This window comes from Neopelma chrysocephalum, unplaced genomic scaffold (assembly GCF_003984885.1).
Source record: "Neopelma chrysocephalum unplaced genomic scaffold, ASM398488v2 Primary Assembly neopelma1_123, whole genome shotgun sequence".
NCBI classification, from domain to species: Eukaryota; Metazoa; Chordata; class Aves; order Passeriformes; family Pipridae; genus Neopelma; species Neopelma chrysocephalum.
The window spans coordinates 578,104-602,026 of record NW_020897785.1 but is presented as its reverse complement, the minus strand read 5'-3'; the positions used below and the strand labels follow the sequence as shown (position 1 = coordinate 602,026).

General features: G+C 49.5%; 1 protein-coding gene and 1 long non-coding RNA gene across 2 annotated transcripts in view; one reads left to right on the top strand and one right to left on the bottom strand.

Annotated features, from left to right (window-relative positions):
• The window catches only part of XKR6 (XK related 6), a 180,167-nt gene that overhangs the window by 19,321 nt on the left and 136,923 nt on the right, over positions 1–23,923 (bottom strand). Inside the window, exon 2 of the mRNA XM_027697795.1 lies at positions 2,572–2,768. Within this exon, the coding sequence (XP_027553596.1) occupies positions 2,572–2,768 (197 nt within the window). The remainder of the gene's footprint in view (positions 1–2,571; positions 2,769–23,923) is intronic.
• Positions 3,408–4,699, top strand: LOC113974563. Its single transcript, XR_003536577.1, has 2 exons — positions 3,408–3,531; positions 4,376–4,699. It is a non-coding gene; the product is annotated as an uncharacterized LOC113974563 (long non-coding RNA).

Below are 23,923 nucleotides of genomic sequence, written 5' to 3'. Positions count from 1 at the left end.
GATTGTATCCCCCTCTACTAGTCCTTGCAAGATCAGCCCTTTCTGCCACCAGATGCTCTGGGTCTGAGTAAAGACCTCCAGTGTATTCACTCTTCTTTCCTCAACAGCTCTCTTAACACCAGGAACTAGGAGAAAAAAAAGCAAAACCTCCTGATAACCATTCCAATAACTCCCTTTCTAAAGCTTCTTAAATAGAAGGAGACATTAGCTGACCCATTTGGGGAAAACTGGAGCCTGGCTTAGTTTCCTGCACTAGGCTTGACATTGCAATCTGAAGAGCAGGGAGGATTTGGGCTTGGAGGGGGGATGGGCCACAGAAAATGGCAAATCAACCTTGCTCTGGCACTTAATGAATCCATAAGAGTCTGTGTGAACCATATGGAAAGAGCTGGAGCCTGGACACATTAGCAGGGGTCATACCTGGGTTTATAAGCCCTGCCATGGGCTGCTTTGCCAGCGTGAATCCCTCAGGGATGCAGCTGATGCTGAAGCCAGAACTGGCCTCTTCCTGTGATGAGCCACTGCTCCCATGGACATGATGAGCCAGGAGAGACTTGATTTGATTTTTAAACACACTGCCTTCCTAACAACATCCATATTCCTTTGGTTTCTGCCTGCTTTAAGGGAAATCTTTGATGCTCCCTTTCTTAATGGCTCCTCACAGCATTTAATTTCCTTCTGTATAATTATGTACTGGCCGGGAGGAGGAGGAGGAGGAGGAGGAGGAAGACAGAAGCACGGAACGGGCATGGAGGAGCTCTAGGAAACCTTGCACCTGAGTCAGGGAGCGCTGAGCAAGCTCTGCTGCTCACATCCATCAGCATCGCAGCGCCGGGATGCGCGACCGCATCCCTGGCACAGGCGGGGAGGGAGGCGGGGAGAGGGTGCGCTGGGGACCCGGAGAGCTCGGCTGCTGGAGCGTGGCAGGCAAAGAGCCCTCCAGGGCTCGGGAAGGCAGGCGGGGACGTGCGCTGCCTTGGAAGAGAGCGCAGCCGGCTCGGCGTGGTGGAGGAGCGGAGGAACTGCAAAGCCGGAGAAGGGGTGGGGGGGGGGGTTGGAAAATGATGCAGCTTGTTCAGTGGATTAGGCAGCCATGCCTGGAAGTGGCAAACTGAAAGAGCCACAGATTTGAAAGACTAGAGGGATTATTCAGGCGTGTTGCCTGACTTGCAGCACAACAGAGGCCAGCAAACTTCACCCAGCGCTTTCTGCAGCGAGGCCAACAATCTGCGTAACGCCCTGGCAAACCTGGCAGATGATCTCTACATTTTCAGTAGGGTTAATAATGTTGGAAGCAGCAGGAAAAGGGGGCTGGCAAATGTGAGCAGTTCTAGCAGGAGTTGTAGAAAGGCATATTCATCATGTCAGCACTTTGGAGGCCTGGAGAGCTCGTGATGAGAGGTTTCAGAAAAAGGCTGCATAAACAGGAGGAGGGAGGCCTCTATAAACAACCCTGATGGACATGCTGGAAGTATGGAGGAAAGGGAGAGCAGTCAGACTTACTGGTGCTGTAGATAGTGGTGACCTTGGTTCAACCAGCAAAATTTAACCCCTAAGTTAATTCCTATTTCAGTTCCAATCTCAGCTCCAAGAACGCCTCATGTCTGTCAGAAATGACTTGCCCCAACCAGGCTGTCTCTGGGAAGCTGAGTGTCATCCCTGCTGAGTGAATCGAGCAGGGGCTGAATAATCCAGGAGCTCCTCAGCTGATACCACTGTTGGCCCTTGTAAAGGACAATTCACCCTCGAGCTGGTGACCCTCAGGCAGCCAGCATGCCCATGGGCTGGGAGAGCAGCTCATCCCAGTGCTGAGACAGGGCCATATCCCTCTCAGCTGGGATGGATGTCCCATGCTCGGCACGTCACTGCAGTGAAGCACATCAGAATTGGAAAACTATTCCCTGTGGTGGCTTCCAAGCCTCTGATCATCTATCTACCTTTTGCAATGGTACCTCCACTACTTCTCTGTCCCTACACATTTCCCTTCACTGCCTTCCCCCTCTTTTCTTTGACTCGCTCAGGACCACAGTACCAATGACAAAACCTTAATTCCTGTGAACTCATCAGAAAAAGTCCCACATCGTTTGGCTATTTAAGCTCCCCCCTTATACTACACTCAACACCATCAGAGCATTGCAGACATTGAACCATTTGTCCTCACAACACAAACTCAAATCTGGCCAGTTTTATCACCCTACTTTATGTAAGGAGGGAAACTGAGGCAGGGAATGGTCACGTTCACCCAGTGCCAGGGGGCAAACGAACGGTGACACTTGCCATGGCAGCAGAGCCCTCCTGCCTCCTCCTCATACCACCATCACTCCTTTAGCCTGGACTGGGTGTGGAACAGCTGAATCTCATCTTTTCCTTTTTTTCTCAGCGAAACAATCAGAAATTTCACCCAGCGAACGCAGCGCAGAGCTGGGATGAGATTTGTCCGGAGCGGCAGCCCCTGACACGCCGGGGCGGGAAGTGAGCAACACATCCATGTCCAACACACCCCTGCTGAGCACAGGATCGGAGGGGGAGGCCGGGAAGGTGGGGAGAGGGGGAATGAGGGGGGCCACTTACATGGTAATGCTTCTGCACGGTTCTTTTGGATCATTATGCAGAGCTGTAGCACCAGTTGAGGGGCGCTCTCGAGGAACGTTTCCAGGAGGCGCAGCATGTTTACGTCTGCATATTCGTACATCATAGCCCAGTAGAAACGCCGCTGGTGTTCCTTCCGCCTCTGGCTCTGGATCCCCAGGTACATAGTTCGGATATACCTGCAGGAAACACAGGAGGAACAGCTGAGTGTGAGGCTTTGGCACGTGTCAAAACCCGAGGAGGGTTGGGCCAGCTGTTTTGGGGACAGGGAATCAGGGGTAGACATAGGGGGTTCTTCTATCTCCTGCAAGATCTGAGGAGCACTTTTAGAATCCAACCAATCGTTAATGTTAGAAAAGACCTCCAAGACCATCAAGTCCAGCCTTTGACTGAATACTACCATGCCCACTAAAACATATCACAAAATGTACTTCATCTTGCACAAGTGGAAAATCTTTAACTTGTACCAGCCAAACGTGAAGCCTGGGGGTAGGAAATGCTTGTGAAGCACAAGAAAACAACTCTCTCGCTTTATTTTCGTCATAAGAAGAGAAGCTACTTGAAAAATACTGGTCATAACACTTGGTGGTGGATTGACAGACCATCTAAGTCCCTCCAGCACTCTGATAAGGAGGTTCTGTCACAAACCCCAGAGTTCAAGAAGCATTTGGACAGTGCTCTCAGGCACAGGGTGGGACTCTTGGGGCTGTGCTGTGCAGGGCTGGGAGATGGACTTTGATGATCCTCATGGGTCTCTTCCAACTCAGGATATTCTATGATTCTGTGATCTGACCCTATTTCATCACAGATGGAGCAATGAGACATCACCCTCACCTTCAGCAGGTGTGACCCACAGATGCAAAAGGCCACAGCCTGCCACTGGTCAGCTATGGGGACTTTAGGCAATGTTGGACTACAAGGAAGTGCCTTGTGCACGGACAGGTACTGCTCTACCCTTGCTTCTGTTTTCACAGACCTGCAAACCTCACTCTGGGGACACAACTTCCCTTCAGGGGACATTTGGGCAATCTTTGTAAATGGAGCTGACCAAGGCAGGGCAGCACAATGTGCCCAGGTGCCACAGCACTCATGGCATCTAGGAAAGGAAGCCTCTCCTGAAACAGGGTCCTTTCTAATGCTCACGGATATCATAGAATCTTGGAATGGTTTGGGTTGGAAGGGACCTTAAAGATCATCTTGTTCCATCCGCTGATGATGGAATGGTTTGGGTTGGAAGGGACCTTAAAGATCATCTTGTTCCATCCGCCTGCCATGGGCAGGGACACCTGTCACCTGTCACAGGTTGCTCAGAGCTCCATCCAGCCTGTCCCTGGAACACTTCCAGGGACTGATGATCTGATATTGGGTCTTCTTCCTTCTCATCCTGAGTGGTGGCTGTAGCCTTTTTTGGGATGGGAATAATTTCCCCTAATGCCAGCCTTAAAGTTGGTCATCTGAGCCAGTCAATAGTTAGAAATGTCCCCTCCCGGGACTGTTCATCTGTCCCAGCTCCGATGCCAGCGCGGCAGCGGGACGAAGTGCCTTCTGGAGGCTCTGGGAGGGGCTCGCAGCACTAACTGGGGTTTCGCCAGAACGATTAGATCATTCCTTGCCACTCGGGCGAGACTGTACAGCATGGAGGAGCAGGAGGGAGCCTCGACAGCCCCTGTGTCTCCAAATTACACCCGGGGACAGGGAGCTGGGAGGGAAGCAGAGGCAGCTCTGCGAGCCCTGCCCTTTCTCCAGCACCCTGTCCTTCCTTCCCGTTCGCACTTCACGCGCACAGAAGACGAAAAATCCCGAAAGAAGTCCGCAAGGACACGAAAAATGACGCAGGAAAGCCACCAGATGGGGCTCGACACTCGAGAAAATGCTACGCCAGTCACATACGACACTGGTGACACTGGTGTGACATTCCCAGCAGACCCCGAGTGGGGTGGGAATGGCCGTGGACCACCTGCTCTCCCAGTCCCCAGCATGCCCAAATCCACCACCTGTGCTTGGCACTTCCCTGGAAGATCCCAACCCCAGAAGATGCAGCAGAATGGATCCCGCCTTCCCTTCACCCATGCAAGGAATTAAATAAGTGCAGTTCAGCTGGAAAGGCAAAGTCAGGGAGAGTGTAATGGCTCAAGGAGAAAGCAGAAAAAGTGGACCACGCAACTGGTTTTTATAATATCAGCGACGCAGGGCCACCAAAACCCAAGGTGATGGTGCCCATAAGTTGCTACCCACAGGCAAAGACACCATCACCCCTGCCAAAGTCCTACCACCAAATCTGTCCTGTAGTCCTGGATGACCTCCCCTCCCCAGAAGCTCCTATTCCTGCTGGTACATGAAACTCTTCTTCTGAAGCTTAAGTCACTCATTTATCATCTCCTCAGCCATAGACAAGGAGAAGAATTTATTCATTTTCAACCTGCAGCCGGTCATTTACCTGTTTGCCCATAGTTACCACATAAACTCTTCTATACAGACTGAAAAATCCCATAGAATCACAGAAGCATTAAGGTTGGAAAAGAGCTCTAAGATCATTGAGTGCAATTGTTCCCCCAGCACTGCCAAGGCCACCACTAACCCATGTCCCCAAGTGCCACATCCACATGGCTTTTAAATCCCTCCAGGGATGGGACTCCACAGCTGCCCTGGGCAGCTGTGCCAGGCCTGGACAACCCTTTCCCAGGAAGAAAATGTTCCCAATATCCAACTTGGACCTCCCCTGGCACAGCTTGAAGCCGTTTTCTCTCGTCCTGTCCCTTGTTCCCTGGGAGCAATCCCGACCCCCACCTGGCTCCCCCCTCCTGTCAGGGAGTTGCAGAGAGCGAGGAGGTCCCCCCTGAGCCTCCTTTTCTCCAGAGAAAAATTCCTTCAGTCCCCTCTCAGAGGTGACATTTTCGACACCTCTGCTCTTCCACATTCCCAAATCTTCATTCATGAAGCCTAGCCATGACGACTTACTCTTCCACATTGCTGTTCCCATCACCTGTGTCCACTTTTGGGTTATTTTTAAGACCAAAAAATACTTTTCCAAGCACTCCAGGTTGGCTGAACCTAACAATAACAGTGACATTGAGTCACTCAAAAAGATTAGGAAGAAACTAAAGAAGGGACACCAAATCCTGCAATGATTTCTTCTTGATCTCTAGGGATTCACCACCATCCACACAATTTAAGCCTGAATGTTTTTTACTGGCCACAGTGAGAGGACATGATAACAATTAATGGAGGCAGCATGAAAGGACATGAAAATACATTGGATTAACATAATTTCCTGATCCTGTCTCCATCAATGGTCAGAACAATGGCAATGACAGAAACACCAAATTGTCCTTGTTGAGCCACAGCCTTTGGCAAAGGTCAGCTGTGTTTTACTCTTCCATAGAGGGGGAAACTGAGTCGTCCAGCACCAAAAAGGTGCTCTGAAAGATTTTTCAGCATCTAAACTCAGAGCTTTGGGTGCCTCTAACCACAACACAAACATGAGTGGAGCAGTGCCCCACCTGCTGATGGTCCTGCATCCACGATGGACATTCTCCTTCACACCCTAAAACCCAGCCCTGCCCAATCTGACCTGGGCAGGAAGACCCAGAAGGACAAATCTGTTCCTATCCTATGGGACTGGGACCTCAGGAATCCCTTGGCACAATATTGGCCAGCAAATGGTCCCAGCACGTGAGCAAAGCAGCTCCAAGGACCATTTGGGGCTGAAGGGAAATGAACTTCCTCAGCTTCCTTCAAGTCTGGAAGAGAGGAAAAGGAGGACTAAAACCCCATTCCTCCTTGGTGCCAGTCGATTGTGATCTTAACTGGGAAATATTCTGAGAATAACTGGGAAAGGCAATATTTCTACCTGGTAGGCTTCCAACAATTACTAAATATCTACTTAATTAATCAACATGAAATTTCACCCAGCTCTAACACTGATATTTCTTAACTTTATTTGCAAACACAAATGTTCAACACTGGTGTAAGCAGTTTTACTCTGGTTTATCTGTTTCCTTGTGGTATTTTATTTACTTGTTTGAGGGTTTTTCCTACTTTCACTATCACTGCTTAAGTGTAGACAAACTCTGAAGAAAGAAGAAGAAAAAAAAAATCAATGTCATTTCACCTGAAATTTGTTGTTCTCGGTCAAGCTGGTACCAAACAGGCTTCTATAATTAGACTTTCAAATCCATATTCGGGCCTGATCTTCAATCTTTAGCAACACGATGCTTCCTCTTATGTCAGAGAAAACCATTCACCGTTCTGTGCTTTTGAAAATCAGGCTAATTTATTTATTTAAGAGCTTAATTTTGGATACAGGAGCCTAACTTTAGGCTTGTTATTTTATTTTTATATTTTTTTGAATGCTGGCTATTTTTATATACGAGAGTGTGTGTATTTGTGTGTATTTTTAGTTCTGAGTCTCATCACGGCTTCAAGAGATAGAACTAATTTGAGGTTGGGAGGGGGATTGGGGGGATTTTTTTTTTATTTTTTTTAATGCACAAAGGGTTGGCTGTGCCCTCCCTCCTGGCAGGATTCCCAGAATTCCTGTTGGTGTAATTACCCTCACGCTTATTTACTACGGATGTTGCAGCAGCACATGAACTGCACAGGGCAAAGTCACTCCTGTCCCTGCGCCAACGGAGCCAAAGCCATTGGATCCAGAAATGTGGTCAAATAACCTTTGGAGAGAACCACAGGAAGCAAGAGATGCTCCTGATGAAAAAAAACCAACACCCTCTCCCCCCCAGTGCTGTGGAAAAAGATGCTCCATGTGGATGGCAGTGGATGGATTTTGGAGGCAGAGGCTCTGTCTCTGTCATTAAACAAAGGAGACCAAAAACCAGCCTTTGTCTTTGGCCAGCTGGCATGACTTCACTCCATGTGGCTACACCCATCTTAGTTGGACTTGGCCATAATTTCCAGAGACTGTGTTGACAGTGGAACAGGGTGGACTATTCCAGGATGGTGTCTGAGCCTTGGCACAGTTTGATTTTCAGAGGTGGCTCCGGGTATCACCACCAGGAGGACGCCTCAGGCAACGGGCTGGCATGAGATGAAGAGGATGTGGATGTGTGAGAGGGTCACAAGAGCACAGACAGGCTCATCAGCACAGGCCCTGGGCTATGCTTTGAGGAAAAAAGAGCCCTCATGGCCTGACCCACACAACCACAAGCTGACCAAGGTCAGGAATTTCAGACTGTAAGAGACAACAAAGGACTGATTGCTTTTCCTCAGGCCAGTGAGCCAGGACTGACCACAGAAATCAACTCTCTCATCCTCCAGAACCAGGCAGCTGCCTTCATACTCAATATTGGGAATGATCCCTGGTGCCTACAGAGTCCTGAACCCTGTGCAGGTTATGGTGACTTGAAAAGTCCCAGCAAGCCTGGATCAATCCAGTGATTATGCTCAGAACTGAGCGTTGAATCGTAGAATAACAGAATTTCCTGAGTTGGAAAGGACCCACAAGGATCATTAAGGCCAAGTCCTGGCCCTGCACAGGGCATGATGAAGCTACAAGTGCCCATGAGCAGGCCTTGAAATTGCCTAATTTACTAGTACAGGTATAAAGAAATATGGAAAATAGTATTTGATGTACTCACTCCACTCCCAACAACTCCAGGTTGGGAAATTCTTCTTGACTGAGCACAACCAATTCCTCCTTTCAGAGAAGCAAACCCTGGCTTGAAAATGGGAGAACATGCTGGAGAAGCCAGAAAGAGGTGTCTGGGGAAAGGAGGAGCTCAGAAAATTAACTCAGCTGAGTAGGTTGCAACTGATGCCTGCAGCACCTCACATGTCCCTTTGGCTTAGTAGGGCTTGTCAAGAGCAGGATGGCAACGGGTACAGCACCTTCCCAGGGTCTCATTAACCTCCTTCAGTTCACCCCAGAGAATCTCACCTTGCCACGTGGGGTGGGTTGACCCTGGATAAATGCCAGTAGCCTACCAAGCCGCTCTATCACCCCCCCTCCTCAGCAGGATGGCGTGGGGAGGGAGAAAAAGATGAAAAAAAACCCTTTAAAGGTTGAGATAAAGACAGTTTACCAAAGCAACAGTGAAGGTTGCACATGAGCAAGCAAAGGCAAAAACCCCCAAAGATTTCATTCTCTACTTCCTATCAGCAAGCAACGTCCAGATGTTTCCTGGGAAGCAGGGCTTCAGCACATGTGCTCGTTGCTCCAGAAGGCAAACGTTGTAAAACACTAATGAGTCCCCCTTTCTCCTCCCTTCTCTTAGCTTTTTTATCTCAGTGATGTCACGTGGGGTGGAAGATCCCCTTGGTCAGTTTGGGTCAGCTGTTGGCTATGTCCCCTCCCAGGATCTTTCCCTCCTGGTGGGAGCAGAATGTTGGGGAGGCAGCACTGATGTTGTGGGAGCACTGCCCAGTGGTAGCCAAAACATTGGGGTGTCTCCAACTCCTTTTCTAGCTCCAAATGCAAAGCACAGCACTCTGAGGGCTGCTATGGGGAAAACTGGCTCCATCTGAGCCAGATTCAGCCACAGAATCACATTGAAGATCATCAAGTTCAACCATCAATGCAGGACCACTGTGTTCACCACCAAACCATGTCCGCAACTGCCATATCCATGCTTTTTGAACAGATCCAGGGAAGGTGATTCCACCACTGCCCTGGCAGCCTGTGCCAGGGCTGGACAAGCTTTTCAGCGGAGAAATTTTCCCTAATATCCAATCTAAACCTCTCCTGGAACAACTTGAGGCTGTTCCCTCTTGTCCTGTCCCTTGTTCCCTGGAGCAGAGCCTGGCCCTTCCCTGTCTCCACTCTCCTGTCAGGGAGTTGCAGAGAGCCAGAAGGTCCCCCCTGAGACTCTTTTTCTCCAGGCTGAGCCCCCCCAGCTCCCTCAGCTGCTCCTGGTGTCTAGCCACTTCCCCAGCTCCGTTCCCTTCCCTGGACATGCTTCAGCTTCTCAATGTCTTGTTATGAGCGGCCCAGAATTGACGCCAGGATTCAAGGTGTGGCCTCACCAGGGTGTCCACACAGGGGGACAATCAATTCCCTGGTCACACCAGTGCTGGTACAAGCCAGGTGCCATTGGCCTGCTTGGCCAGCTGGGTACACTTGGGCTTGTGTTCAGAATTCCACCATGGCACTACAGGAGCATGTTATGACCTTGGTGTCATGGTATCAACTGTATGGGTTGACACCACCTCCCTCATAATCCCGTGGCACCAACCTTCTCCCTGGTGCTCCGTCCTGGAAGGAGAGGGGTGGGATGCAGCACATTATCCATCTGACAGCTCACCCTCCTGCCACCTCCTCCACAGGCTTACTATTGCAAGGGGCCATTGGCCTTGAGCACTGGAGGGTGTTCACGGATAAAAACCCCCCTCCTCGGAAGGGAGGAAACGAGGACATGGAACAGCTCGGCTGGAAGGCCGGGAGAGGAGGCTGCCTGAACATCCCCTTAGAATGAGGTTATGTGAGGCCAGATCTCAGCTGGAGCGAGCTGGCATCCACAGGGCTCCAGCAATTTACACCAGCTGCGGCTTTGGCCCGCTTTTTTAATTTTAATGAATTATTTTCCTTCTGAAAGATCTAAGAGGAATATAAGATGCGGCGCTCAGGCGACGGGGGAGCGTGAAAGTAAAACGCTATTAAAAAAATCAAAATCAAACTTGCAGTTCCCATCACCACCAACGTGCTCAGGATCAACATTTGTCAGTGTTTGTTTTCTTGGTTATAATGTCACAAGTTCTAGTGATGAGGATTCACAGATGGATTATTGCTGTCACTAGTTTGAGTACCAAAGTAGTAACTTCAGGGTCCCACCCAGGTGCTGATACATCACAGCTTCATCTGGTTGCTTCCATGGCATCAAACTCCTCCGGAACAAAGGGCTGCATCCAAACTATCTCTAGGGAACGGCTCATGGCCTGGACTAATCCTCAAAGGATGCAGGACTTATTTACACCACTAATGGTTTTATTGGGCCAAAACCAGGCTGGGGACTATTGCTGAACTGGAAAGATCACTTTCCATCTCAAAAGCAAGAACGGAATCCTTATTTCTACACAAGCAAGCCCTTCCTCTAATCCAGCCTCTTCACAGGTCATCCCAAGCACGTACAACTACAGTCTCTCAGCATTTTGTTGACCTTCACCCTGATTTTCAGAACTGAGATTTCCAGAGCTTTCTGACATCTTGCCACTTTTGGGGATTTAGTCATATGGTTTATACCTAAAAGTGAACAAAATGCAACAGGAAGTGTATTCATCAAGTTCCAGTCCTTCTGCCTTGCACTTTCTGCTCTCTGTTGCTCAGTAAACATCCTTCAGTGTACAGCTACCCCTTATCTACTTAATTGTTTCTACCAGCTCCTATTAAACTGTTAATAATCTCCATTCCGTGCCTTGTCTTACTTATTGGAGGAGAATGTTGCTGAACACAAAATAAGCTTATTCCATGCCTTTAGGGCACTTAAATGCATGGCATGACATCATCCATGAGTTGTGTAGACCAGTAGGTCATGGAGGACTCTGAACACAGAATTGTAGAATAGAATCATAGAATAGAACCACTGAACCATTAATGTTGGAAAAGACCTCCAAGATTGAGTCCAACCTGTGACCGATCCCCGCCTTGTCAACCAGCCCAGAGCACCGAGTGCCACGTCCAGTCACTCCTTGAGCACTTCCAGGGATGGGGACTCCAATGGCTGACCACCTTTTCAGTGAAGAAACTCTTTCTGAGAGGGAGTTTATCATCATCCCGGTGCCAAACCTGGAACTCCACTATGAGACTTGATCCACTTCCCCACTCGTCACAACATCACTGTGATCCAGCACCAGGCTTTGGAGTCACTCACGACAAGATCACACAACAGCCATTTCATCAAGGTGACAAAATTGCATTACTTGGCCCATATTAACATTTTGAGTTAAACTGTACCCCAGTTTACTGCATCAATCTCTTCTCATGTTTTCTAGCACCCAGACATTCCTCTTGGCTCCTTATTTCCTTATCCCTGCTTGAAAACTTCTCTGAGTGAGTGAGAATCTTGAAAGCCTTAGCCAAAATTTCAATGGATTAAATTTTAGTTTTAAAGCCAAAGGGTTGTGTCAAGTCAGACTTTTGGAATACCCCTAATTCACAGATACAATAAGCAGCAAGTTAAAAAATTCTGGTCTTCATGTGAATTAAAAACCCCATTCTTCAAATGCACGTATTTGAGAAGGGACAATACTTGAATGTCCCTCTATACCAGAAACTCTTGCTTTTTGCAAAATACTATCTGCAACTGAAATATCTACTTGAAAGAATGACAGTCCCAGTCTTCTGCTGCATGGGAGAAACTGTTATAATTTCATATTCTAAGCCAGTTTAAAGCTGTTTTAAAGCACAGATGGCTTTACTAGACACCAACCACAAAAGAGGCAGCTGATTTATAAAACTTATGCTGGGGAGGATCATATCATGGAATAATTTAGATTGGAAGGGGGTTTTAGAGGTGTCTGGATCGAGGCTCGTGGTCTTGTGCTGCTGAGTTTTGAAAATCTCAAAGGATGGAGACTCCACAGTCCCTCTGGGCAACCTGTGCCAGCATTTAACTGCGGTCACTGCAGACTCAGAGAATCCTTCAGGTTGGAAAAGACCTCAAGATATTGAGTTCAACCATCAACCCAGCACCACCACCAAGTGCACCACTAAACCATGTCCTCAAGTGCCACATCCACTGTTTTTTGAACACTTCCAGGGATAGTGAAATGATTTTCAGCCCAAGATCACTTTCAGTATTTGAAGGAAGTCTCCAAATCAGCCCCTCCTTGGAAAGAATCAATTCCATCAAATAGTTGAGGGAGATAATAAAATCACGATGCTGTAGGATTTTTAGGATCTGGTTCCCACAGCTTTGGTATTTGCATACTGATTTAACTCATGGCTGATAATTTGGGAGCTCTGATACACAAAACGGGGTGCTCTGATAATGTCAGAGTAGCGTCCTCAGCAGCTGAATGGGACATACACCTGTATGACCTTCTGTGGGGCATGGTCTTCGTCCAAATCCCTTTTTACTGATGGTTTAAGCAGATATTTAGGGCTATGAGACTACAGGCAGGGCTGCAGGTGTGATTTCATCCTGCTGACAGGCACTGTGGCCATCACCTCCAGCAGATGCACAGGGCACAAAAGTGGGGCAAGGGCATCACTGCAGATAAAGCTCCAGAGGCCAAAGGTGCTTGAGCTGCTGGTCCCCGTGCTGCTCAGTCTGGGGGATGTTCCTGGTGTTCACCTTTGGGACTCCTCTCCTTTTCCAGCTGCAGAGTAATTTTCTCTGACTTACAGGCTGAAAGATCACAACCAGGAGGAGAGAAACAAATCATAAGGCTCTGATTTGCCAAACTTTCCCAAATCTGGTAGTTACTGAGCTATCCATGCTTAGCCAGAGCCTGGTCAGTATTTCTTTGTTTGCAAAAACGGTCATGGAAGTTCTATTGGAATATTCATTACAACCCCAATTTTGGAAGCAGCCAGGCAGCCTCTCCTTGCTGCATCCCCACGGGCTGCGGGGTTCCCCTGGATATCCAGGTTGCAGAATCCCTATTCCCAGATCTTTGCTCAGTAAATCAATACAGAATCAGAGAACAGCTTTCTGGCGGGAGCTACCATTGTTTCGAGCCAGGCTCGTAGAAATCATGGTTATGATTTCACTTGCCAATTATTTTGCGAGATGTAGAGCTCTAAAATAGAAAAACAAGCCCCAAGACCTCTCCAGCACCAGGGTATGAATGCCCTTTTTTGATTTTAATGTGGGAAGCATCTCTGTGCTGCTCAAAGGAGCAGGGTAGCTGGAGAGGGTGTCACAGTGATGGGTGCTGCACAGACATGTCCCAGCATCCATCACATGTGGGATGGTCTAACGTCCTAGCACTGAGTCAAATGCTCTCTTTTATCACAGATTCCCCCCTCTAAATTAGTTATGAATACTTAAACCCCAGTCCCTTCCCTATTTTGCACATACTTATTTACTTAAAGGATACTCCGACACCTACTGCTATCGCCTCTGGCTAAGCCTTCTGTTTTAAATCAAAGCTGTTAAATAGCTTTACACAGAGAGGAGGAACTTGGTCTCAGACTGAATTTTTCCTTCAAGTGTGTTTGTGAAAATAGGGTTTAATGTCAGGGCTCTCCTTTTGGAAATAAAACTGCTCCCAGTCCAGTAAGTCCTGCAGGAACAGACGAAGGCCTTGAAAATAAAGTGGAGGGCTTTTGATTCACTTGTCTTGGCTCCAAGCAAGGGAAGTTTCAGGGAAAATCCAAAGAAATGCCTGAGGGCTCCCAAAACATGAGTGTTCAAGCACACAATGCTCAGAGACACGTGGGAATAGTCGTCTTGTCCTTTGAATAGGATGGGTCATGTTACAGCACTTAACCCAGATGGTCTTGAGAAGTGATTTGGCATCGTGTGGACCCACCAGAGCCACAGGATATCTCAGGAGAGGAGAATTTGGCATTGCTCTGGGATACCAGTCAAAGGCAGGGACACATCTTCATCTCCTCACGGTTCTCTGCAAGCCTCCAAGATCTGTCAGTGGAGGATGCAGAGCAGGAGAGGGAAAAGTCATGTCTTTTACCAGCAGTGAGTCCCTTGGAGATGGAGACGCACTGGTTTTCTCTTATAGGGGTTTTCCACATATTGAGGAATTTAACAAACCAGTTTGGGGTCGTGAGTCCAATGATCTGAGCAGAGACTGCAGATTGCCTGTGGTCTAAACCCTCAAAAACTGATGTGGACCCCAGAGCCAAATAGTAACACAACTGGGAGCTTATTCCTTCCTTCAGAGGGAAACATTTCCTATTTCCAGGCTCTGGCTGCTGGGGAAGACAAGAGGGTTGTGTCTCTCACTGGGAGATCTGGGAACATTATTTGGATTTTAGGAGAGCATTCACTAAATTTACAGTATTTACTCTCTCCATGGCCATCAAGGTCACTGATGCTGAAGCAGGACCTGAAATCACCAGACAAGACTTTTCCATGCAGCACAGTCTCTCCTAACCCCCATGAACAGTGGCTTTGTAGAGCTGAGGAGGTGGATGCTCCAGGAGCTTTTTACCAGCACGCCAGAAAAACACCAGCCAGGAGGACTTTTGGGGGGGGAAGGATTCTGCTTAGGAAAAGGGGAGCTGGTTCTTGAGGACCTGGTGGAGCTGCAAAGAGCTGCTGCAGAGCTGCCAGGGTCAGAGCTGTGGCTCGCTGCCAGCTGCAGCGAGCCCTCCCCGCCGCTTCCATCCCTCCCTGGCACACACCGCTGCAGAGCAAAGCACCAGGGCTCCCAGAAAATCCTCGGGATGCTGCTCAGGGATGCCTGAGTCCGCCCCAGCCTTGCAAGGGACCGTCACGGCCCTGGGACTGCGCATTCAGCAGCACATCCCCGGCTCCTCCGTGCTCCGGAGGCATCCCTGGAGCAAAGCTCCCGCCGCGGTGGCTTTGCGGGAGGGGGTTGAGGCTGTCGCCTGCGTTTTGCCACCCCTTTGAGGAGAAGGAGCTAAAAATTGGGTGAGCGCCTGTGAAATCCTGGAAGGACAGCCTCAGATCAGGGCTATTTTTAGTTCCACAGAAGCTGCGCATACATTAGTAAGGGCCTGCCTTCCTTCCCCGGGCTCGCAGAAATCACACGGTGTCCTCCCAGCTTGCCAGGAGAGAGTTTAACCCTTGTTGTCTCTCCACAGTCAGCCCCATCCAGCTGCACCTCAATAAGGGCCCTGATGGGGGCCAGAAAAGGGGACATTTTGGGCATTTTTGGCTCTAGTCAGGTGGAGGAAGAATTAGAGGGGACCTTTGCCCCATGGCCCTTATATCTGGTGTCTGGTGAAAGGAGCAGGGGCTGGAAGGAAACGCCAGCACAGAAATGGCATCTGACTCCCATCACTATCAGCCCTGGCTGAGGAACTGCCACACCAGGGGCTGAGAGGGACAGGGGGGAGTTCAGAGCTTGCAGGACCTGAGTTGATGCCTCATCTCCAATGACCTCTTGTGATGGCCAAGACAGATGCCCTTCATGAATTGCCACCTTCAATGCACCCACTGTAGAATCACAGAATCACAGAATGGTTGGGATTGGAAGGGAGTTTAAAACTTGTCCCATTCCAACCCCTTGTCATGTTCAGGGACATCTCCCACTAGAGCAGGTTTCTCCAAAACCCTCTAACCTGGCCTTGAGCACTTCCAGGGATGGGGAAGTAAAGCACCATGAGGTATTTAATCCAAATCTGCAATCCTTTAGCCATGTTTTCCCAGGAAAAAAGACCTCACCACCACATTCTCAGATGCTTGGTGTCACATCTCCTTCCTCCCACCTGCTGTGTCTCCAGTGCTCCAGACACATCACGCCAGGAAAACCATGGCTTGGACCCATAAAGGGAATGAGGCCAGGGATGAGCTCACCAGCTCGCTGCAACGCACGATGCCTTCCAGCACAAAATTAACAAAAAATAATTGCAACATTTATCCCTAGTTTTTTTTTTTCCCTCCAGGATGAGGAGCAAACCCTGCACGAGGTGCCCGCGGACGCTCCCCGCGCTTCACACCCACAGCGCCCGTCAGCCCCGCTGCCCGTGCACTTTAACATTTTTCCAGCTCTTTAATATTTATTACCTCTGCTGCTTTGTATTACTCATCAGCTATTCCTGGCCAGAGGAAATGCACTGGTGGGTTCTGAAGCGTGGATGGAGGTTCTCTGTTCTTTGGGGGGGGGCCCTTGGTGAGGCAGCGCCTCACAAACAGGCACACGCTGCTCCACGCTCGGCCCGTGCCGTCTCCTGGGGCTTTGGAGAATCAAAAGAGCCTCACAGTGGCTTTTCAAAGGCCACCAGGATGTGGTAAGCCACCAGAAGAGGACACACAGCCTTTTTGGAAGGTATAGAAACCCTTGCCTCAGCTGATCCCTGCAGAAACACCCCTTTCCCCCTTGGAAGTTCACCTGAGCATCCTTCCCTGCTTCACCTGCAGTTATTTTACAAGTCTCCTCCCAGCCCCGTGATTAAAATTAACCATGAGCCTGGCAGCAGCTTTGCCTACTTGCAGGATTTCTCCCAGCTGCTGGGGGCTGCCAGTAAGGATATATGTAATAAAATGAAGCAGGTCAAGCTATGCAGGAACCTATGGATGGCTGCAATTGCAGTTGTTTCATTTGATAGTTAACTCCTAATTAAGACTGATTTTAGATAATATGACAAACAGGACTAGTTTCTAGTGATCACATCCAGGAGAAGAACCAACCCAGGTACAGTATTACCCACTACTTCAGCATTTTTTCTTTTTTCCTCTTCTCCTACTAATTTTAAAGGAGCTTTCTGCTTGAAGCTTAATAAAAGTGAAGCCACCTGACCACGTCCTCGCTCCACCACCCTCCGGGCACAGCTGAGTCTTCCCGTGCCAGCAGACAGTTTATCCAAGTGACACAAATGCGGTCACAGGAGCTTTCCACCAGCAAACAGCATCTGGGAGGCGAGGTATGGAATCCTGCAGCTCAGCCTAGGGGATGGATGTTCATGCACAGTTAGGTGCAGAAATGGAGGCAGGGAGGTTAAATGATTTCCCCCGAGCTAGGGGTGGTTGGTGGGTTTTAATTTTGAACAGAACAGAATGGAATGGAATGGAATAGAACAGAGTGTTTCAATTGTAAGGGACCATCTAGCCCAACTGCCACTTTGGGAGGTCCTTGTCTCCCTGCCCCTGCTGGATGGGCTCCTTTTGGAAGTGCAAGGTGCCTAATCCAAAGGATATGAAAGCCTTTTGTTTTCACACACGTCCTTTCGACCTCCTGCTACTCAAAATGCTTCCCGGGCCCATTCGGATGCCTCCTGCATTCCTGATCCAGCCGAGGCAGCTGCCCTGCACTGCACAGAGGATGTTTGCATTAACATTGACTATGGTAAATGCTTAGACGAGATATATCCCAGAAGCACCAATAAACTGCCGGACTCATTGATCCAGGCGTGACTCAGGAGTCACCACGGAATAATCTCTTTCGGCACCTTCCTCTGGCTGAGCCCGGGCAGAGTTTCTGCTCCCATCAGCAAAGCAGTCGAGGTATCTTCCATCTTGCACTTCTCCAGGGGAAGGCCAGCTTAAATGACACGTGGGGGCTATTGATTTCTGTAATGAATGAATGGATTTTCCCCTCCTGTGTTCACACCCCCCTCCCTCTCCCATGGAATAATTCAGCGCCTCTGTCATTTACTGCCCAAATGCCTCTCCAAAGTGCAAACATGCAGCCTTTCCCTGCTGGCATTGTGTGCTGCCTCCAAAGCCCTGACCTTGGATCCACTGTTTTCTCCTGCCTTCTCCCTTCAGGAGGGATAATTTATACTCGTGCAGTGAGGCAAAGATCCCAGGCAACAGAGAACATGGAAGTTTTCCTCCCCAGAAGGAAGGTGTGTGGCCAGAGCGGTTGGATACTCTGAGATTGTGTGTCACATGCTGCAGAACTGGATGGGAAAGGTGGTGCAGCTGCCTGTTGGGATGGATTTTGAATAGACTCCCACACTCCAGGGATCTGCTCCTAAAGAGGAGCAGAACAGATGTTTTGGTTGTTGAGGATCTGAAGGAAGTTCAGCTGGGGGGGTTGCAGTTACAGATTGAGGAAAAAGAACCCTGGTGTACTCTGGGCTCAGCTGAGAAGTTGTGGGTGCCCCATCCCTGGAAGTGTTCAAGGCCTGGTTGGACAGGACTTGGAGCAAATTGGTCTAGTGGAAGGTGTCCCTGCCCATGGCAGGGGGGTTGGAACGAGATGGTGTTTAAAGTCCCTTCCAACCACCTTGTGAGTCTGTAATTCTGTGAGAAAGAGTCTCACTGTGAGCCCAAAATGTCCTTTCTCGCTGCCCCCCCCAGCTCCTCCCCAGGTAATCCCCTCCCACCACATGCTTATCCCCAGCCAGGTGTCTGCACCTTATCTGAAGTGCCACAGCCACTCTCCTGCTTTTGGGACCCTTCTTTCCCATCACCCCACCTTCAAGGGACCTGTTCTCCTGTGACCTGCTGCTGGTGGCTGTTGGCCATGGCTTAGGGAATGGCTCTGCAGCAGAGGGACGTGCCCCCTGTGCACGTGTCCAAAGGAGCCCTGTAGCAGGCACAGTGCCCAGGGGCAGCCTGACACTGTCTGTCAGCCCTCCTACTCCTACAGGTCCTGCCTGGCCCTTCACAGGAGTCAGGACCTCCAACACCATCACAGGATGCAGCATCTGTCCCCTCCTACATTTGCAGAGAAGATGTTGGAGGGACCTGCCAGGAGCAACTGGTTTGAAAAAGCTCTGAGAGATGGCACCACAATATAAAAAAGATATTAAGCTGTTAGAGAGTGTCCAAAGGAGGGCCACAGGGATGGTGAAGGGTCTGGAGGGGAAGCCTTATGAGGAGTGGCCGAGGTCACTTGGTCTGTTCAGGCTGGACAAGAAGAAGCTGAGGGGAGACCTCATTGGGGTCTTCAACATCCTCATGAGGGGCAGCAGAGTGGCAGACACAGATCTCTTCACTCTCATGACCAGGGACAGGACTCAAGGGAACGGTGTGAACCTGAGTCAGGAGAGGTTTAGGTTGGATCTCAGGAAAAGGTTCTTCCCCCAGAGGGTGGTTGGGCACTGAACAGTCTCCCCAGGGCAGTGGGCACAGCACCAAGGCTGCCAGAGCTCAAAGAGTGTTTGGACAATGCTCTCAGGGACAGGGTAGGATTGTTGGGGTGTCCTGTGCAGGGCCGGGAGTTGGACTCGATGATCCTCGTGGGTCCCTTCCAACTCAGCACATTCTATGATTCCTTCTATGATTGTATGTCCTGCCCATAAACCTGGGATCACAAAGCTCAGCATCCAACCTGCCACTGTAGGGAGCTGGGATTTGACACAACCCCTGCACTACAAACTCTGAATCTGACTCAGGTTGCCCTTTGCCTCCAAAGCCAAGCCCTGACTGGTTAAAAATTTGCAGCTGGCTGTAAGCATCCCAGCCCAGGACAGAAATCCTTCAAATCCTAATCTAAAACGTCAAGTGTTTGAGCCCCCAGAGCAGGTAAATTATGGTACAGACACAGGAGGGCCCATCCAACACCAGGGACTGCTCTGGGCCACCAAAAGATTCATCATTTCCTCTTCCATCCTCCACACCATCCCACACACCGGCCCAGATCTCAACACCCAACTAGGAATAGTCCCTGTGTGCCCTCTCTTGCCACCCAGGAGAGTGTCCGGGGGAAAACAACCCCCTTCTTGTGGGTTCAAACCCATTTTTGTGGGTTCAAATCCCTTCTTATGTGTTCCAACTTCCTCTTGTGGGTTCAAACCTCCTCTTGTAGGTTCAAACCCCTTTCTGTGGCTTCAAACTTCCTCTTAGGCATTCAAACCCCTTCTTGTAGGTTCAAACCCTTTCCTGTGGGTTCAAACTCCATCCTGCAGGTTCGAACCTCTTCTTGTGAGTTCAAACCCCTTTTTATTGGTTCAAACCCTTCTTGTGTATTCAAATCCCTCCTTGTGTGTTCAAACTTCCTCTTGTAGGTTCAAACCCCTTCCTGTCATTTCAAACCTCTTCTTGTGGGTTCAAACTCTTTCTTGTAAGTTAAACCCCTTTTCTTTTGTGTTCAAATCCTTCCTTGTAGGTTCAAATCCCTTTTTATCAGTTCAAATCACTTCCTGTATGTTCAAATCCCTTTTTGTGGGTCCAAACCTCTTTCTGTGGGTTCAAACCCTTTCTTTTCCGGACCTGAAGGAAGGGCTTGACCTTGGCCATCGAGCATCTCAGGCAAACCCATCCACCGCCCCGAGCCAAGCGAGGAGACAAAGCTCTCAGATTCCCGTGTTGGGGCTGCAGTGCAGGATATCCAACACTTAAACACCTCCTGAGACATGGCAGCGTGTCAGGAAGACTCTTGTCTGCTGGCTCGAAGGGTGGCCCGGGGAGGATATTGCCGGGGCTCGATTCCCTGCAGCCGGAAACGCTTCCTGAGCCACGCGGGGTGGCCGGGAGCCAGCGGGCCCGGTTACCAACGTGGGATCATGAGGACACTCTGCTGGAAAGAGGATGCTGCAGCCTTGAGTCATCTCCAAGCTTTGGAGAGAATTAAACTTCCACCTTCCACCCCCCCTCTCCTTGCCTGCGTGTCCTGCCACTTGAGGTGACGGCTAAAAGCAGGATGCCAATCCTGCGCTTTTTAAGGTAGCTTTGGGAATGGAGCCCTCCTCCTGTCTTTCCTCACACCACCTATTTCTCTGTATGAATATTTTGTGCCAAATGTTTCCCCTCTCTGATACCCCCAAACCTCTGGGGTGGCCTGAGTTGCAGTAGGGGTTTGCTCCAGCTTTTTTGTGAAGCTCAAGTCAGCTCATGTGACTAAGAATCTTTTCTGGAACCACCAGAGTAGATCCAAGTCTCCTCAAATGGGATTCCCTTTCTTACTGCAGCTGTCCAAAAGTGGGAAAGCTGATCCAAACTCATCATCTCAGTTCCACCTTTTATCAAAGACAGATTCCCAGAAAGCCACTCATCCCATCCCAATATAAGTGTCTACAACACCTCCTACGGATTTCCTGTCTCCTTCCCTTGACTACAGAAGGGTCCAGACGACTGACTGAGAGCTGATGGCTGATACCAGATGTCTCCCACCTCCTTGGCATCACTTCCCTATCACATGCCTCTCATCTCCCTGCTGTCACTTTGATATGTCACTTTGAGGAATCACTTCTGCTTCCCCCACGGAAAATATCTGGGGGACATGGGAGGCTGGGGCAGCGTCAGGGGCCATGCCAACAGGTAGGAAAGGAGTTTTCCTGTGGGAAGCAAAGTTCACATGGAAATGGAATGCATTGCCATCTGACAGCTGGAATGGGAGCTCCCAGACCCAGCTGGGATGTGTTTTGTTCCCACCATCTCTTAACTTGGTCTTCTTTTTCTCTGTGGAGCAAATGCATAGTCTTGGGAAGGTGACACGTGCCATGAGAAGAGAAAGCTCTGAGGTGACCTTAGTGTGGCCTTTCAGTACCTGAAAGGATCCTACAAGAAAGACGGAGAGGGACTTTTAAAAAGGGTATGGAGTGACAGGACAAGGGATAAGGTAGATTTAGATTGGATATTAGGAATAAATTTTTCCCTGTGAGGGTGGTGAGGCCCTGGCACAGGTTGCCCAGAGAAGCTGTGGCTGCCCCATCCCTGGAAGTGTCCAAGGCCAGATTGGATGGGGCTTGGAGCAACCTGGGCTAGTGGAAGATGTCTGCACCCATGGCAGGGGTGAGAACAAGATGGTCTTTAAAGTCCCTTTGACCCAAGCTATTCTATGTTTCTATGAATAGATCTCATCAAGAACAGACCCTGTCCCATAACTTCCACATTCTTCTCCACCCAGAGGAGTAATCTTGCCTTTCAATGAAACTTCCCACAGAGGACAATCCTGGGCATAATCCCTACCTGGCTTCTCCAAGCACCCTTGAAGAAGCTGGAGACCAGGGACAAGACTCATAGGCATGTGGGACTGTTTCAGAGGATATCAGAGATATCAATGGGCGGCTGGCAGGTAGGATATAAGGCATGAAGAAGACCTCTACCCTTCCAGACCCACAGCTGGGGGTGCACTGAGCCATCCACATGTTGAATGTTTTGGACAATTGAATAGAGCTCTTGGGTTTCAGTCCAGAGCAGGGATCTCTACAGCAAGAGGCTACCAAGTCAGGTAGGCAAACTCCACCCTTCCACAGACAACAAAGCAGGTTCTCCTCCTCCTCCTCATGCTATTTGTTGCTCCATTTATGCATTTTGCACAGAGATCTTGCCTTTCCCTGGCCCCTGATGGCCACTGCAAGCGCCGGCTGGAAGAATCCCTGGCTGTGAGACCGAGAGCATGGACTGCATGTCCCTGCAAGCCACAACCACCAAGACCCTCTGTCCTTGCAACCTCCAGGACTGCTGGTCGTCCTGTCACCAGCTGTGCCCTTTGACAGAGATGTCACTGTTCAGTGCTTGGAGAAGGGCAGCAGCATATAAAGGAGGTTTGGGAGCACAGAGGGTTTGTAGGCAGCAGAGAGCGGTACATGAGCAGAATAAACCTCTCTGAACAGCTTTGTTTGTTAAGGCAGCAAACGGAGAAGGCTGGGAAGTGTGAGGGAGCAGGACAGTAGTGGAGCCAAGACGCTGTCCACAAATCCTCTGCTCCTGTGTTGGATCAGCCCTATGAGCAGAATCATAGAATCACAGAATCATAGAATCATAGCATCATAAAACCATAGAATCATAGAATACACTGAGTTGGAAGGGACCAATTGAGTCCAACTGCAGGCCCTGCACAGACACCCCAACAATCCCACCCTGTCCCTGAGAGTGTTGTCCAAATGCCTCTTGAACTCAGACATGTTGGGGCTGTGATCACTTCCCTGGGGAGCCGGTTCAGTGTCCTATCACCCTCTGGGTGAAAAACTTTCTCCTGATAGTCCAACCTAAATCTCCCTCAACTCAGCTTCATGCTGCTTCCACGAGTCCTGTCACTGGTCATGAGAGTGGAAGAGAGTAAGTGCAACTGGAAGAGAGTAAGTGCAACTCCTTCCCTTTTTTCCCTTAGGATCAGTTTTGTAGGAAGCCAAATCTAATTCTTATTAGTTATTACCAATTGGTTATTCAATTCTTGCACCCCATCAACCCTACATTAAAGTCATTCATAAATAGATCCTGTTTCTGCCTCCCATTCAGCCAGTCCTTCCAACCACTACTTTAGAGACTTTTTATTTTAGAACTGGATAAAATAGCTCATCCTGGATGCAATGCAGGGTTGAGAGGCCCAGGCACAGAACCCAGGAGCGCTGGCTCCCAGGTATCACTGATATTTATATTATAGCCATGTTAGAAGGCTTCTGCTGAGATCAGAGTTTGATTGTAGCGAGTCCGGTGCACACGCATAGTAAGAGACAATTCTTGCCCTAAAGGATTTACAATCTAAACTGACAAGGACAGAAACACAGCAAAGGAAAAGATGTGTTATTAACAGCAGGGGACTGAGGCATTGAGAGATGCAATAAATCGCCTGCAGTCACAGAGGGAGCTTGTGGAAGAGGCAAAACCTGACCCTTGATTTCCCACCGCCGCTGTCGCATCTCAGCCATCAGGGAAGGCACACACCGGGAATCTGGGCGAGTTGGGAATTTGCTGATGGTTCAGGTGAGGTCAAGACCCCTCCTAAAAAGCACAGCCCAGCACAAAGGCATTCTTGCCCTTATTTGTGCACGGCTGGGAGAGAGGAGAAAAGCCTCCTCTGATACCACCACCCCCGCTGTCATTATCATCCCAATGGGACGTTCACCCAGACAGGTCCCCTCCAAACCCTGTCAGAGGGGTCAGGGCTGAGGCTGATAAAA